A 14,715-nucleotide genomic window follows, 5' to 3' on the forward strand; every position below is an offset into this window, starting at 1 on the left:
ACAATCCCCCATCCCCACAATCCCCCAACCCCACAATCCCCCAACCCCACAATCCCCCAATCCCACAATCCCCCCAGTATCACAATCCCCCAGCCCCACAATCCCCCATCCCCACAATCCCCTCAGCCCCACAATCCCCCCAACCCCACAATCCCCCCATCCCACAATCCCCCCATCCCCACAATCCCCCAACCCCACAATCCTCTCAGCCCCAAAATCCCCCCAGCCCCACAATCCCCCCAGAGATGGGGCCCCGAGCCCTCATGAGCTGTATTTGAGGTTTTGGGAACCCCGAGCCCTCATGAGCTGTATTTGGGGTTCTGAGAACCCTAATGAGCTGTATTTGGGGTTCTGAGAGCCCCAAGCCCTAATGAGCTGTATTTGGGGTTCTGAGAGCCCTCATGAGCTGTATTTGGGGTTCTGAGAGCCCCGAGCCCTAATGAGCTGTATTTGGGGTTCTGAGAGCCCTCATGAGCTGTATTTGGGGTTCTGAGAGCCCTCATGAGCTGTATTTGAGGTTTTGGGAACCCCGAGCCCTCATGAGCTGTATTTGGGGTTTTGGGAGCCCCGAGCCCTCATGAATCACACCAGGACAAAGATGTCTGGGGGATGCTGAGGGATGCAGGAGAAGAAGCAGAGGGGGAAAAAGAGGAGTTTTTTTGGGATGCAGGATGCTCCCAGCAGCGGGACAGGGGCTGGCATGGCTGGAGGCAGCCCCTGAGCCCTGCTGACACCCCACATCTCCCATTCCTCATCCCCCTGTGACAGCTGCTCCGTCCGGGGCCCGTCACGGCTCTGTCACCTGTGACACTGCTGTGGCAGGGCTGTCACAGCGCTGGGTCCCGCCCTGCTCACAGCCCCTCCCGGGACGGGGACAAGGACACGGGGGCACCGGGGGAGTGATGCTGGCCCTGGTGGCAGCAGGGCCGGAGCGCGGTGACCGTCCCCGGTGTCCCCACTCCGGCACTGCCACCTGGTGGCACCATCAGAGGGACCAGGAGGGGACAGCGGCGGGGGGACCGGTCCCTGCAAGGATTCCTGCTCCTCATGTGCCCGCAAGGACAGCGGGGGGACAAACAGCTGCCCGGCCGAACTGTCCTGCCCGAGGGGACAGCGACTGAAGGACATTCTGAAGGGCTCTGCCGGCCTGCCAGGAGGAGACAGGAGCTGGAAGAGCCCCCCAAGCCCTGCCGGGGGCTGTGGCAGAGCCAGCCCATCGTGTCCCGGGGCCGCGGGGCGCTGCCAGACCCGTGCCGGGGCAGGAGGTCCCCGCACACGCCCCAGCGCCTCCGGAAAGGAGAAACCTGAGAGCAGCTGGGATCACTTTTCGTGTGCTCACCTCTCCTGTTGCGCCCTGCCAGCAGATTTTGGGAGCCCACAGAGGCTCAGACAATCCTTTATTCATTTGTGCCAGCTGCTGGTCAGGGGCTGAGCCCCGGAGCTTTCCCTCTGGAGCAAAAGGTGTGACACCTTCCACTTCCTCAAGGACACAGGGGACATCTGGCCCCAGCCCTGTGTCCCCAAGGCTGCTGCTGTCACATTCTCACGTGCTTCCTCCTCTGTCTAAATTTAGGCTCTGGAAGTGGGCTGGCACCTCCCGGTTTATCCCAGGCCCTGAATCACACCCGGCAGAGCCCTCAGTGCCCTGGGAGGGCGTGCCAGGCTGTGGCTGGGCAGGAAGAGCAGGAAAAACCTGCTCTGTGCCACCCTCAGCCCCTGACCCGGGGTCTGGCCCCACTGAGGAGGGAGTTCAGGCTGGTGGGGCTGCTGGGAGCACTGGGAATGCTGGAGCTGGATGTCAAACCCAGCCAGAAGGGTTCCTGCAGGAGGAGAACCCTCTCAACAGCCTTTCACTCATTGTGGGGATGGAGAGAAGAGTCTGGAAGAGTCTGGAATGTCACTTCTGCCTTCCAGAAGGGCAGGGAGGGCCCTGGGAACTGTGGACACATCAGCCTCAATCCCTGGGAAGGAGATGGAGGAGCTGGTCCTGGGAATCATTTCCAGGCACATTAAGGGTGACAGGTCAGGGGAAGCCAAGCTCAGGCAGCCTGATCAGCTTCTCCAGTGACAGCAGTGGCTTGGTGGAGCAGTGGGTGTTTCTGTATGAGTGAGACCCCCCAAACCCCTCTCCAGGCCCATCAGCCCCAGCCTCTCAGCCTTTCCTCACACATGGGATACTCCAGACCCTTCATTACCTTCATGGCCCTTCGTTGGAGACTGTCCAGCATTCCCACATCTCTCTTGTTCTGGAGAGCCCAGAACTGGACAAACCACCCTGGATCCCCTCCCTTGACCTGGTGCAGCCCTGGACACTTCTCACCTTCTGCCTGCCTTGTGCTCCCCCAGTGCCCAGCAGCACCCCAGGGCCTTTCCCTGCTTTCCAGCTGAGTGGCCTCCATTCCACATGGGAGTCTGGGATTGTTCTCCCGAAGAACTGAACTTTGTCCTTTCACCTTGTTGAACTTCCTGAGGCTCCAGTCAGCCTCCCAGTATGGCCTGACGGGGCTCCAGGAGAGCTGGAGAGGGACTGGGGACAAGGCCTGGAGGGACAGGACCCAGGGAATGGCTTGAGATTGGCAAAGGGGAGATTTGGGTGGGATCTTGGGCAGGAATTGTCCCAGAGCCCCCACCCAGACCCGTCCCCATGTGTGGGTGGGGTCCCCCCGGCGGTAACCGGGCACGGAGGGGAGATGGAGGAGGATGAAAGGGAGAGGGAGGGCCATGGAGAGGGATGGAGAGGGGGGCGGAGTGAGGATGGAGGAGCCATGGAGGGGCTCCCTGCGGTCGGCAGGGGCCCGGACCCTCTCTCGCTCTCCTCTCCGCCGCCGTAGGGGCCGCCCCGGGGGAGGCGCGGCGGGAGCGGCCGCCCCGAGCTCCCCGCTCCGGGCGGAGTCAGGGCGGCGGCGGCGGGGACCGGGACCGGGAGCCTGGACCGGGAGCCGGGAGCTGGGAGCCAGAGGGAGCCGGGAGCGGTGGCAGCACGATGGGGGCCTGTCTCGGGGTCTGCTCCCTGCTCAGCTGTGTGAGTGCCCGCCCGGAGCGGGGGGGGGGCACCGGAGCGCTTGCGGTGCCGCAGCGGCGGGCGCGGCCCAAGGCGGGCGAGTCACGGCTGCTGCGCCACCCGAGGAGGGTCCGGGGAGGCCCGGGGACGGCTGAGGGACACCCCGGGGATGTGCCCGGCTGAGGGACACCCCGAGGATGTGCCCGGCTGAGGGACACCCCGGGGATGTGCCCGGCTGAGGGACACCCCGAGGACGTGCCCGGCTGAGGGACACCCCGGGGATGTGCCCCGCTACACCGGGACGCGGAGGGGTCCGAGGGATGGCAGCAGGGTGATGGGGGATGCACCCCTGGGCTCGCAGGGGGACCCCCGGGAGGATACACCCCCGGATATGGGGGGGATGCGGGGGACCCCGGCAGGATGCTCCCCTGGGGACATGTGGGGCACAGCCAGGGCTTGCACCTCTGTGTTTGGGGGATTCAGGGGGTGCATCCCTCAGGGGCTGGAGAGATGTGGGGGATTCCCGGAGCATCCCACTGCAGCCGGGGTATCCATGGGAGACACGGAGCGCTCACTCCACAGCGCTCGGGGGCTCTCGGGGGAGGGGAATGGGGTGGGTGGGACACCCCAGGGCACTTGGGGGAGGTGGGAAGCCAGAGGAGCGATGTCCTGCTGCACCTGGAGGAGTGGGGGGTCCTGCCTGGTTCCCTCTGCTGAGCCCCAAAGTGGGGATGGAGTGAGAGAAGGAGCTGGGACAGGGGGTGCAGGGGCTGCGTGTGGGGTGTCACAGCCCAGGGCAGGACCAGGGTGTGTGATTTGGGGTATCAGGCACAGGGTGTGTGATTTGGGGTATCACAGCCCAGGGCAGGCGCAGGGTGTGTGATTTGGGGTATCATGGCCCAGGGCAGGCACAGGGTGTGTGATTTGGGGTATCAGGCACAGGGTGTGTGATTTGGGGTATCATGGCCCAGGGCAGGCACAGGGTGTGTGATTTGGGGTATCATGGCCCAGGGCAGGCACAGGGTGTGTGATTTGGGGCGCCACAGCCCAGGACAGATGAAGGTGTGTGATTTGGGGTATCAGGCACAGGGTGTGTGATTTGGGGTGCCACAGCCCAGGGCAGGCACAGGGTGTGTGATTTGGGGTATCAGGCACAGGGTGTGTGATTTGGGGTTCCACAGCCCAGGACAGGCACAGGGTGTGTGATTTGGGGTTCCACAGCCCAGGGCAGGCACAGGGTGTGTGATTTGGGGTATCAGGCACAGGGTGTGCGATTTGGGGTATCACAGCCCAGGGCAGGCGCAGGGTGTGTGATTTGGGGTGCTGTGGCCCAGAACAGGCACAGGGTGTGCGATTCGGGGTGCTGTGGCCCAGAACAGGCACAGGGTGTGTGATTCGGGGTGCTGTGCTCTGTGACGTGGGGTGCGTGGTTCGGGTGACGCAGACACCTGCCCACACCAGCCCTTCCTGCCCCGGCGGTGCCTCACCTGTGGGCACGGGGCCAGGGCAGGGCTGTGGAGCCAGCCTGGGAGCTGCTGGCCTGGAAACCTGGAAATGGGACCTGTTCTGCAACTTGACCTCTGAGCGCTGGAGGTTTAACGAACAGGATGTTTAGAAATGAGGGACTGGAGGGAGGCAGGGAGGTCTGCAAGGCCTCTGTAACACATTCCTGTGCTTTTCCTTATGGGCAGATATTGGGAGAGCAGGGATTTACTCCGGAGCAGGGCTGTGGAGGTTTCTCTATGAATTCTGGATTTTTTTTCCCCAAAAACCTGTTGTGGCTCAGACTGTGGTAACAGAGCAGAGTCGCTGTATGGGTTTAATTTTCCTGTTCCTTCCTGTGGAAGTCGTTGATGAAGGGGCTGTTTTTGTACAGGTCCGAGCTGAAGAACAACACTGCAAAAACCCCAAACGGAAGGAAACATTCCCCCTAATCTGTAAATCTGTATTTTTTTAAATTATTATTATTTTTAATGAGAACATCCTGACTAACTCCTTCTGCTCTGCCTGCATCCCTTGAGTCACAGCACCACGAGATTGCCGAGCCCTTTCTTCAGCTGTTCCCCATTGAAACCCTACAGGCGGCTCCTGGGTGAAACCACAGATGGAGAATTTCTCTTTCCCCACCTCCTGTGGTTTTCCAGACTCTGCTGTGAGCAGTGTGGTCATTCTGAGCCGCCCCCCTGGGTGACAGAGTTGGGGTTACCAGCAGAAGGTTGGGGTGATATTTTTGGGTTGGAGCTGTTGGGCTGGTGTAGTTTGGTTGGTGCAGTCGGGCTGTTGTTGAGGTGGAGTAGTCGGGCTGTTGTTGTTGGGATGATGTAATTGGGGTGGTGATGTTGGGTTGGTGTTGTTGGGTGGGTATTTGGAGTTGGTGTTGGGGTGATGGTGTGGGGTGATACAGTTGGGCTGACGTTGGCTGGGTGTAGTTGGGCTGTTGCTGGGCTGCTGTAGTTGGGTTGGTGCTGTAGCTTGGTTCGGGGTGATATTGGGTGGGTATTTTTGAGTTGGTATTGGGGTGGTGCAGTTGGGTGGGTGTTGGTGTAGTTGGGCTGTTGTGGTGGGTTGGTGTTCTTGGGGTGATGTTGGGGTGGTGTTGTGGTGGAGTTGGGAAGGTGTAACTGGGGTGGTGTAGTTGGGGTGGTGGTTTGACTTGGTGTTGTTGGGGTGATGTTTTTGGGCTGGTGTAATTTGGTCAGTCATGGTGTAGTTGTTGGAGTGGTGTTGTGGATAGGTGTTGGGTTGGTGTAGTTGGGCTGTTTGGGGTGGTGTTGGGAAGGTGTTTTTGTATTTGTGTTGTTGGGATGGTGTTGGGATGGTGTAGTTTGGTTGGTGTAGTTGGGCTGTTGTTGGGGTGGTGTGAGGGTGTTTTTGGATAGGTGTTGGATTGATGTCTGGATGGTGTTGGATTGGTGTTGGGCTGGTGGTGTTGGGCTGGTGGTGTTGGGCTGGTGGTGTTGGGCTGGTGTTGGTGTAGTTGGGCTGTTGTTGGGGTGGTGTGAGGGTGTTTTTGGATAGGTGTTGGGTTGGTGTAGCTGAGCTGTTGTTGGGGTGGTGTTGGGATGGTGTTTTTGGATAGGTGTTGGGTTGGTGTAGCTGAGCTGTTGTTGGGGTGGTGTTGGGATGGTGTTTTTGGATAGGTGTTGGGTTGGTGTAGCTGAGCTGTTGTTGGGGTGGTGTTGGGATGGTGTTTTTGGATAGGTGTTGGGTTGGTGTAGCTGAGCTGTTGGGGTGGTGTTGGGATGGTGTTTTTGGATAGGTGTTGGGTTGGTGTAGTTGGGCTGTTGTTGGGGTGGTGTTGGGATGGTGTTTTTGGATAGGTGTTGGGTTGGTGTAGTTGGGCTGTTGTTGGGGTGGTGTGAGGGTGTTTTTGGATAGGTGTTGGGTTGGTGTAGCTGGGCTGTTGTTGGGGTGATGGAGTTGGGATGATGTAATTGTGCTGGTGGTGTAGGTTGTTGTTACTGGTGCGGTGTCAGTTGGGAGATTTTGGGTTGGTGTTGGGGTTGGTGGTGGGGGTTGCTGGGTTTGGGGTGATGCTGTTGCTGGATGGTGTTTTTGGGCTGATGGTGTTGGACTGGTGTAGTTTGGCTGGTTTTTGGGGTGTTGTTGCTGTGTGGGTGTATTTGGGGTGCTGTCACTGTATGGGTGTATTCGGGGTGCTGTCACTGTACAGGTGTATTTGGGGTGCTGTTTTTGGGGCACAGTTGCTGTATGGGTGTATTCAGGTTGCTGTCACTGTACAGGTGTATTTGGGACGCTGTTTTTGGGGTGCTGTCACTGTAGGGGTGTATTTTGGGTGCTGTTTTTGGGGCGCAGTTGCTGTAGGGGTGTATTTGGGGTGCTGTTTTTGGGGCACAGTCACTGTACAGGTGTATTTGGGACGCTGTTTTTGGGGTGCTGTCACTGTATGGGTGTATTTTGGGTGCTGTTTTTGGGGCACAGTTGCTGTATGGGTGTATTCAGGTTGCTGTCACTGTACAGGTGTATTTGGGGTGCTGTTTTTGGGGTGCTGTCACTGTAGGGGTGTATTTGGGGTGCTGTTTTTGGGGCACAGTCACTGTACAGGTGTATTTGGGGTGCTGTTTTTGGGGCACAGTCACTGTACAGGTGTATTTGGGGCGCTGTTTTTGGGGCACAGTCACTGTACAGGTGTATTTGGGGCGCTGTTTTTGGGGCACAGTCATTGTACAGGTGTATTTGGGGTGCTGTTTTTGGGGTGCTGTCACTGTACAGGTGTATTTGAGGTGCTGTTTTTGGGGTGCTGTCACTGTAGGGGTGTATTTGGGGTGCTGTTTTTGGGGTGCTGTCACTGTACAGGTGTATTTGGGGTGCTGTTTTTGGGGTGCTGTCACTGTACAGGTGTATTTGGGGTGCTGTTTTTGGGGTGCTGTCACTGTAGGGGTGTATTTGGGGCCCGTGGTGTTTCCCTGCCTTGCCCAGCTCCGGGAACAGACCTGCCTGAGCCTCCCTGAGGTGAGCTGGACTGCGGGAGGAAGTGCACAGTGAAACTGGAGAGTTTAATCATCCACCAGCAGCTGAAAACCAACACTTCCTCATTAACCCCCGGCTCTCCTGCTGCTGCAGCCACTTCCCTCGCCGCCTTTTTCCATCCTGCTCTTTCTTCCTTTGCCCTGTTCACATTTTGGGGCAACTTTAACCTTCTTTGGAAGTTTTAGTATCAGTGACTTTGGGTTTCCTTAGCCAGGATTTCCCTGCTCCGGCACAGCAGAGCCTCTGGGATGGGGCGCCCCTGGAAGCTCCGCCTGTGCTGGATTTGGGAAGCCAGGACCCCCTGGGGACTCTCGGGGATGCCGTGCCTCAGTTTCCCCGGCTGTAAAGTGGCCTTTGAAGGGGGGAAGGAGGGCAGGATGAGCTGCCAAAATCTTCCCATGCTGGATTTGACTGGAAGGGCCGTTTGGAAACCTCGTTTTTGTACAAAAAGGAGGCTCCTGCAGGGCAGGGCTCTCTTTCTGACCCTTGCATGGAGCAACAAACATGAGGGTACCTCCAGACTCTGGGTGCCATTTTCCACGCTGTCCCTGCAGCTCTTTTGGTTTTCAGCAGCACTTTTGGTGAATTTGGTGCCGTTTCCATGAGGTCCTGCGGGCTGTGGGGTTGTGTGAGTAGCTCTGGGCAGCAGCGTGGATTCCCAGGCTGGTCTCGTTAAGGATTGAACTGATCACGTATTTTGGGGCCAGTTTCTGCCCCTCATCCCTGGCTGGTCTCCTTGCAGGTGTCGTGTCTCTGTGGCTCTGCCCCGTGCCTGCTCTGCGGCTGCTGCCCCTCGGCCAAGAACTCCACCATCTCCCGCCTCCTCTTCACCTTCTTCCTCTTCTTGGGCACCCTCGTGTCCATCATCATGATAATCCCGGGCGTGGAGAAGGAGCTGCACAAGGTAAAGAGCTCCTGGAGGTCCCTGGGAAGAAACAACCCAGATCATGGTGGGGACTTGAGGCTGAATCAAAAAAGTGAATTTTTGGGTCATGATGTGCTTCTGTTCTTTCTGAGCACCTCACTGGGACAAGGCAGTATTAGGCCTGGTTTTCCACGGCGGGGAAAATGCAGCGGGATCATTTCATGCAATTTTTAATTTTCCCAGATGTCTCCCAGGGAAGTTTCCTACATCCCATTTTTGGGGTTCAGCTGATGATTTGCAAGTCCGGGAGGTGAGACTTTGGGTGGAGGGAGCAGAGCTCTGCCAGCTGAGCTGGGCTTTAGGGAAAAGCTGCTTCCACTGACCACAGATAAAGCCACCAGGCTGGGTGGCTTTATCTGTGTCACCTCAGCATTGCAGCAGTCATGGTCTGGCCCATCCTTGGTGGCACCAGCGCTCCTGGTGGGTGTGGAATCACAGAATGCTTTGGGCTGAAGGGAATCTCAAAGCCCATCTCCTCCCACCCCTGGCATGGCAGGGTCACCTCCCACTGTCCCAGGCTGCTCCAAGGCCCGTCCAACCTGGCCTGGGACACTTCCAGAGGTCCAGGGACAGCCACAGGTGCTCTGGGCAACCTGAGGGTTTCACAATGGAGAAGCTGATCTTCAACTCCAAAGCTGATCCAACCAGTAGATCTTGGATCCAGACCTCCCCACAACCATCAATCCCCACCTCCCATTGTCCCAGGCTGCTCCAAGCCCTGTCCAGCCTGGCCTGGGACACTTCCAGAGGTCCAGGGACAGCCACAGCTGCTCTGGGCAACCTGAGGGCTTCACAAAGCTGATCTTCAGTCCAAGCAGTAGATCTTGGATCCAGACCTCCCCACAGCCGTCAGTCCCCAGCAGGATGTGCTGAGGCGATGCTCACGCTCCCGTCACTATTTCAGCTGCCCGGTTTCTGTGAGGGCAGTGGGTCGGTGCTGGGGGTCCAGACCAACGTGGACTGCAGCAGTTTCCTGGGGCACAAGGCCGTGTACCGCATGGGCTTCGCCATGGCCGCCTTCTTCTTCCTCTTCGCCGTGCTGACGGTGTGCGTGCGCAGCAGCAAGGACCCGCGGGCCGCCCTGCAGAACGGGTGCGTGGGGTCCCCTCGCTCCCTGGGGTGCTGGGGACGGGCAGGACCCCCATCCCTGTCCCTGCTGGCTGCACACCCTGCCTCCTCTCTCCTCCCACAGCTTCTGGTTCTTCAAGTTCCTGCTGCTGGTGGGGATCACGGTGGGCGCCTTCTACATCCCCGACGGTGCCTTCACCTCAGGTGAGGAGCTGCCCACGGGATCAAACCCCGGGCTGTGCACCCCAGACTCCCTTGCCCTGTTCTCACCTGGCTTTTCTCCTCCTCTCAAGTCTGGTTCTACTTCGGTGTGGTCGGCTCCTTCCTCTTCATCCTCATCCAGCTGGTGCTCCTCATCGACCTGGCGCACTCCTGGAGCCAGCGCTGGCTGCGCAACGTGGACGAGGGCAACGCCAAGGGCTGGTACGCAGGTGGGTGTGGGGGCACCGCCCGCGGCTCTGGGGCTCAGCTCAGCCCAGGGCCGGCTCAGGCCGAGCTGGCTGGGACTGGGGGCTCCGCTCCAGCCCCTTTGGTGTCCTCCCCCAGCCCTGTGCACCGTCACCTTCCTCTTCTACGCCGCCTCCATCGCGGCCGTTGCGCTGCTCTACGTCTACTACACCAAGCCCGAGGGCTGCACGGAGGGCAAGGCCTTCATCAGCATCAACCTCATCCTCTGCCTCCTCGTCTCGGTGGTGTCCATCCTGCCCAAGATCCAGGTGAGGCAGTGGGGAGCACCCAGGAGGGTCACCCTGGGGTACAGGAACACCCGGGAGGGTCACCCTAGGGTACAGGAGCACCCAAGGGATCGGGGCTGTGTCACCCCAGGGTACAGGATCACCCAAGGGGTTTGGACTGTGTCACCCCAGGGTACAGGATCACCCAGGGGATCGGGGCTGTGTCACCCTGGGGGTACAGGAGCACCCAAGGGATTTGGGCTGTGTCACCCCAGGGTACAGGAGCACCCAGGGGATCGGGGCTGTGTCACCCCAGGGTACAGGAACACCCAGGAGGATCACCCCAGGGTACAGGAGCACCCGGGAGGGTCACCCTGGGGTACAGGAACACCCAAGGAATCGGGGCTGTGTCACCCCTGGGGGTACAGGAGCACCCAGGGGATGGGGGCTGTGTCACCTCGGGGTTTGGGCTGTGTCACCCTGGGGTACAGGAACACCCAGGAGGGTCACCCCAGGGTACAGGAACACCCAGGGGGTGGGGGCTGTGTCACCCCAGGGTACAGGAGCACCCAGGGGATCGGGGCTGTGTCACCCTGGGGTACAGGAGCACCCAGGGGATCGGGGCTGTGTCACCCTGGGGTACAGGAGCACCCAGGGGATTGGGGCTGTGTCACCCTGGGGTACAGGAGCACCCAGGGGATCGGGGCTGTGTCACCCTGGGGTACAGGAGCACCCAGGGGATCGGGGCTGTGTCACCCCAGGGTACAGGAGCACCCAGGGGATCGGGGCTGTGTCACCCTGGGGTACAGGAACACCCAGGGGATCGGGGCTGTGTCACCCCAGGGTACAGGAGCACCCAAGGGGTTTGGGCTGTGTCACCCCAGGGTACAGGAGCACCCCAAGCACCCTCTGTTGTGTTTGCAGGAGGCTCAGCCACACTCGGGGCTGCTGCAGGCGTCCCTCATCACCCTCTACACCATCTACGTCACCTGGTCTGCCCTGGCCAACGTGCCAAGTGAGCCTTGGGTTTGGGAGGGGGACGGATGGGGCAGGGGCACTCACTGGAGTGGGTGTTTGTCCCTCTGTGTCCTGGGGACTGACCCCCCTGTGTCCCCCAGCCCGGCGCTGTAACCCCACGCTGCTGCTGAGGAACAGCACTGGCTCAGCCACGGCCACCGAGCCTCCCACAACCTGGTGGGACGCGCCGAGCATCGTGGGGCTGGTGATCTTCATCCTCTGCACCCTCTTCATCAGGTGAGCCCCTGGCTCGTGGCCCCTGGAGGTCTCAGGAGGGGAGGCCACACCTCGGTCCAGGGGTTTTGTCACCAAAGGCTCTTTGTCCCCAGGAGCACAGACCCGAGCACAGTCACCGTTTTTAGGGCTTCACCACGACCCCAAATTTATCTGTCTGTCCCCAAGGACAGAACCCCTGCCCCGGGGTGGCTTTATCAGCTGGGATCACTGGCTGTCCTCCCCAGACCTGCTGGCAGTGCTGACACAGCCCAGGACACCTCTCACCCTCTGCAGCCTTCACGCTGCTGCCTCGTGCTCCCCCCGGGGCCCAGCAGCCCCCCAGGACCTTTCCCAGAGCTGTTTTCCAGCTGAGTGCCCCCCACTCCTCATGGGAGTCCCCAGGGGCCAAACCTTGCCCGTCACTCTCTTTGTTGAGCTTTTTGAGGTTCCAGTCACCCTTCCAGTGTCCTGAGGGGTTCTAAGAGAGCTGGGGAGGGGTTTGGGCAAGGGTGACAGAGATTTTAGGGTTCCCCCACAGCCTGCGACCCCCAGACTGCCCTGACTGTCGCACCCCTACAGGCAGAGCTGCGGAGGGGCGTGGATTAAGGGCCACAGTCACAGTTTATAGGGTTCCCCTACAGCCTGTGACCCCCAAACTGCCCCGGGGACGGCCCCAAGGACAAGAGCCCGGCCGTGGGGTGGGTGCTGATCCCCCTGCCCCTGTGCCCGCAGCCTGCGCTCCTCGGACCACCCGCAGGTGAACAAGCTGATGCTGACGGAGGAGAGCGGGGCCGGGCCCGGGCCGGGAGGGGCGGAGGAGGGAGGGGAGCACCGAGCCTACGACAACGAGCAGGACGGGGTCTCCTACAACTACACCTTCTTCCACCTCTGCCTCCTCCTCGCCGCCCTCTACATCATGATGACCCTCACCAACTGGTACAGGTGAGAGGGGGGCTGGCCCCCTCCTCCCTGGGGCTGGCCCCTCCTCCCTGGGGCTGGCCCCTCCTCCCGGGATGCTGGCCCACTCCTCCCGGGTGCTGGTCCCTCCTCCCTGGGGCTGGCCCCTCCTCCCGGGATGCTGGCCCACTCCTCTCTGGGGCTGGCCCACTCCTCCCGGGTGCTGGCCCCCTCCTCCCTGGGGCTGGCCCCTCCTCCCGGGTGCTGGCCCCTCCTCTCTGGGGCTGGCCCCCTCCTCCCGGGGTGTTGGCCCCTCCTCCTGGGATGCTGGCCCCTCCTCCCGGTGTGCTGGCCCCTCCTCCCGGGATGCTGGCCGCTCCTCCCGGGGTGCTGGCCACTCCTCCCGGGATGCTGGCCGCTCCTCCCGGGGTGCTAGCCACTCCTCCCGGGATGCTGGCCGCAGCTCCGGGCTCCGAGGCTGGTGGATGTGCCCCCTTTCCAGCGGGAATTATTTTTGGGGTTGTGCCTGGGATGGCAGCGCCCTGTGCCGCAGCTCGGGGTGCTTTGGGAGGAGGGGGAGCAGGGACCGAGGCTGCGGCTGCAGCGGAGGGGTCACAGCCCGGGCTGGATGCGGCCCTGGGGCACCCCCGTGTTCCCAGGGGGGCACTGGGGGGTGTCACAGTGTCACAAACAGCCGCTCTTGGCTGTTTCAGGCCGGATGAGAGCTTGCAGGTGCTGAGGAGCCCCTGGACGGCCGTGTGGGTGAAGATCTGCTCCAGCTGGGCCGGGCTCCTGCTCTACCTCTGGACCTTGGTGGCTCCGCTGGTGCTGCCGGACCGGGATTTCAGCTGAGGTGGCCCTGGACGTGCTGCTGCCATCGTGGCTTTGTCCCTCGAGGCTGGGGACAGCCCCAGCTCTGCCTCAGCCTCAGTTCTGCGTGCAGGGGCTGCTGTGCTGAGTTGTGCCTTCTTGCAGCTCTTTTGTTTCAGTTTGAAAAGGATGAAGTGCCAAGCAGAGAAAATTAAGGGCTGAGAGAGACCTGAGGGTGTTTTTAGAAACCTCTCATCATCTCCGTGTTTGTGTAGTGCCTTTGGCGGTGCCTCCAGACCCTGTCACCCAGCAGACACCACTGCCTTGCCTTGGGTTCGGTTCTCACCAGCTGTTGGTGCCTTTTGGGGTCTCTGGGGTCTGGCCGGGTGCAGGACCCGGGACCCGGCCGGTTTTGTGTCCCCAGGCAGCCTGGAGGAAAACAAATCCCGGGCACGCAGGTCCTGCTGCCTGCCAGCCTCGAGGGTGGCCCCAGCTGCTCGGGGCAGGTCGGTCCCGTCCCCTCCGGGCCACAGCTCAGGTTTCCCCCGGGCTGCTCTGGCCTGGTCCCCGCTCTTTGCCTCGTTAATAAAGTCTGGTTTGGAGTAAACGCGGTGATTTGTGTTTCCTGGTGAGCGGGGTGTCCTGAGCTGAGCCCACCCGGGCTGGGGGCACAGCTGGCATCGCTGAGGGGCCCTGGACACCCCTGCTGGCCTGTGGCACCCCGGGAGCCGCGGTGGGGGCGAGCAAAGGAGGGTTCATAGCCCGGGGCACACGGTGTGGGGCACAGACCATGCCGAGGGGCACAGACCATGCCCAGGGCACACGGTGTGGGGCAGAGACCGTGCCGAGGGGCACAGACCATGCCGAGGGGCACAGACTATGCCAGGGACACACGGTGTGGGGACACAGACTATGCCAGGGACACACGGTGTGGGGCACAGACCATGCCTGGGGCACACGGTGTGGGGCACAGACCATGCCCAGGGCACATGGTGTGGGGCACAGACCATGCCCAGGGCACATGGTGTGGGGCACAGACCATGCCCAGGGACACACGGTGTGGGGTGCAGACCATGCCCGGGGGTACACGGGGATGGGGTGAGCTCCACGGTGGGGCTGGGGGCACAGAGCAGGGGGTTCCTGGCTGGGAGCTCTCCCTGGCAGGAGACGCCCGGGGAGTGCAGCCCACCCCCGGGTCCCTGGCTGTGCAGCCTGTCCTGGCGGTGCATCCTATTCCCATTCCTATTCCCATTCCTATTCCCATTCCTATTCCTCTTCCTATTCCCATTCCTATTCCCATTCCTATTCCCATTCCTATTCCTATTCCTATTCCTATTCCTATTCCTATTCCTATTCATATTCCTACTCCTATTCCTATTCCTATTCCCATTCCCATTCCCTATTCCTAATTCCCATTCCCATTCCCTATTCCTAATTCCCATTCCCTATTCCCATTCCCATTCCCTATTCCCATTCCCATTCCCTATTCCCATTCCCTATTCCCATTCCCTATTCCCATTCCCATTCCCTATTCCCATTCCCATTCCCTGTTCCCATTCCCATTCCCTATTCCTATTCCCATTCCCTATTCCCATTCCCTATTCCTATTCCCATTC

At 60.6% G+C, this 14,715-nt stretch overlaps 1 protein-coding gene across 1 annotated transcript; it reads left to right on the forward strand.

Moving 5' to 3' along the window:
- The first annotated feature begins 2,753 nt into the window (after positions 1-2,753).
- Positions 2,754-13,527, forward strand: SERINC2 (serine incorporator 2). Its single transcript, XM_058856773.1, has 10 exons — positions 2,754-3,022; positions 8,235-8,396; positions 9,322-9,509; positions 9,610-9,689; positions 9,779-9,916; positions 10,032-10,201; positions 11,084-11,174; positions 11,278-11,413; positions 12,125-12,334; positions 13,003-13,527. The coding sequence occupies exons 1-10, from the start codon at positions 2,984-2,986 to the stop codon at positions 13,139-13,141; spliced, it is 1,353 nt and encodes a 450-aa protein (XP_058712756.1). The 5' UTR covers positions 2,754-2,983; the 3' UTR covers positions 13,142-13,527.
- The last annotated feature ends 1,188 nt before the right edge of the window (positions 13,528-14,715 follow it).

The sequence above is a fragment of the Poecile atricapillus genome, chromosome 24 (genome assembly GCF_030490865.1).
Source record: "Poecile atricapillus isolate bPoeAtr1 chromosome 24, bPoeAtr1.hap1, whole genome shotgun sequence".
In the NCBI taxonomy this organism is placed as follows: Eukaryota; Metazoa; Chordata; class Aves; order Passeriformes; family Paridae; genus Poecile; species Poecile atricapillus.

Bases quoted from the DNA above. Each gene is read 5' to 3' on its own strand.
- SERINC2 (XM_058856773.1), top strand. From the start codon at position 2,984: ATGGGGGCCTGTCTCGGGGTCTGCTCCCTGCTCAGCTGT. The intron at 3,023-8,234 runs GTGAGTGCCCGC...GTCTCCTTGCAG, and splicing joins TCTGCTCCCTGCTCAGCTGT to GTGTCGTGTCTCTGTGGCTC. The intron at 11,414-12,124 runs GTGAGCCCCTGG...CTGTGCCCGCAG, and splicing joins CTCTGCACCCTCTTCATCAG to CCTGCGCTCCTCGGACCACC.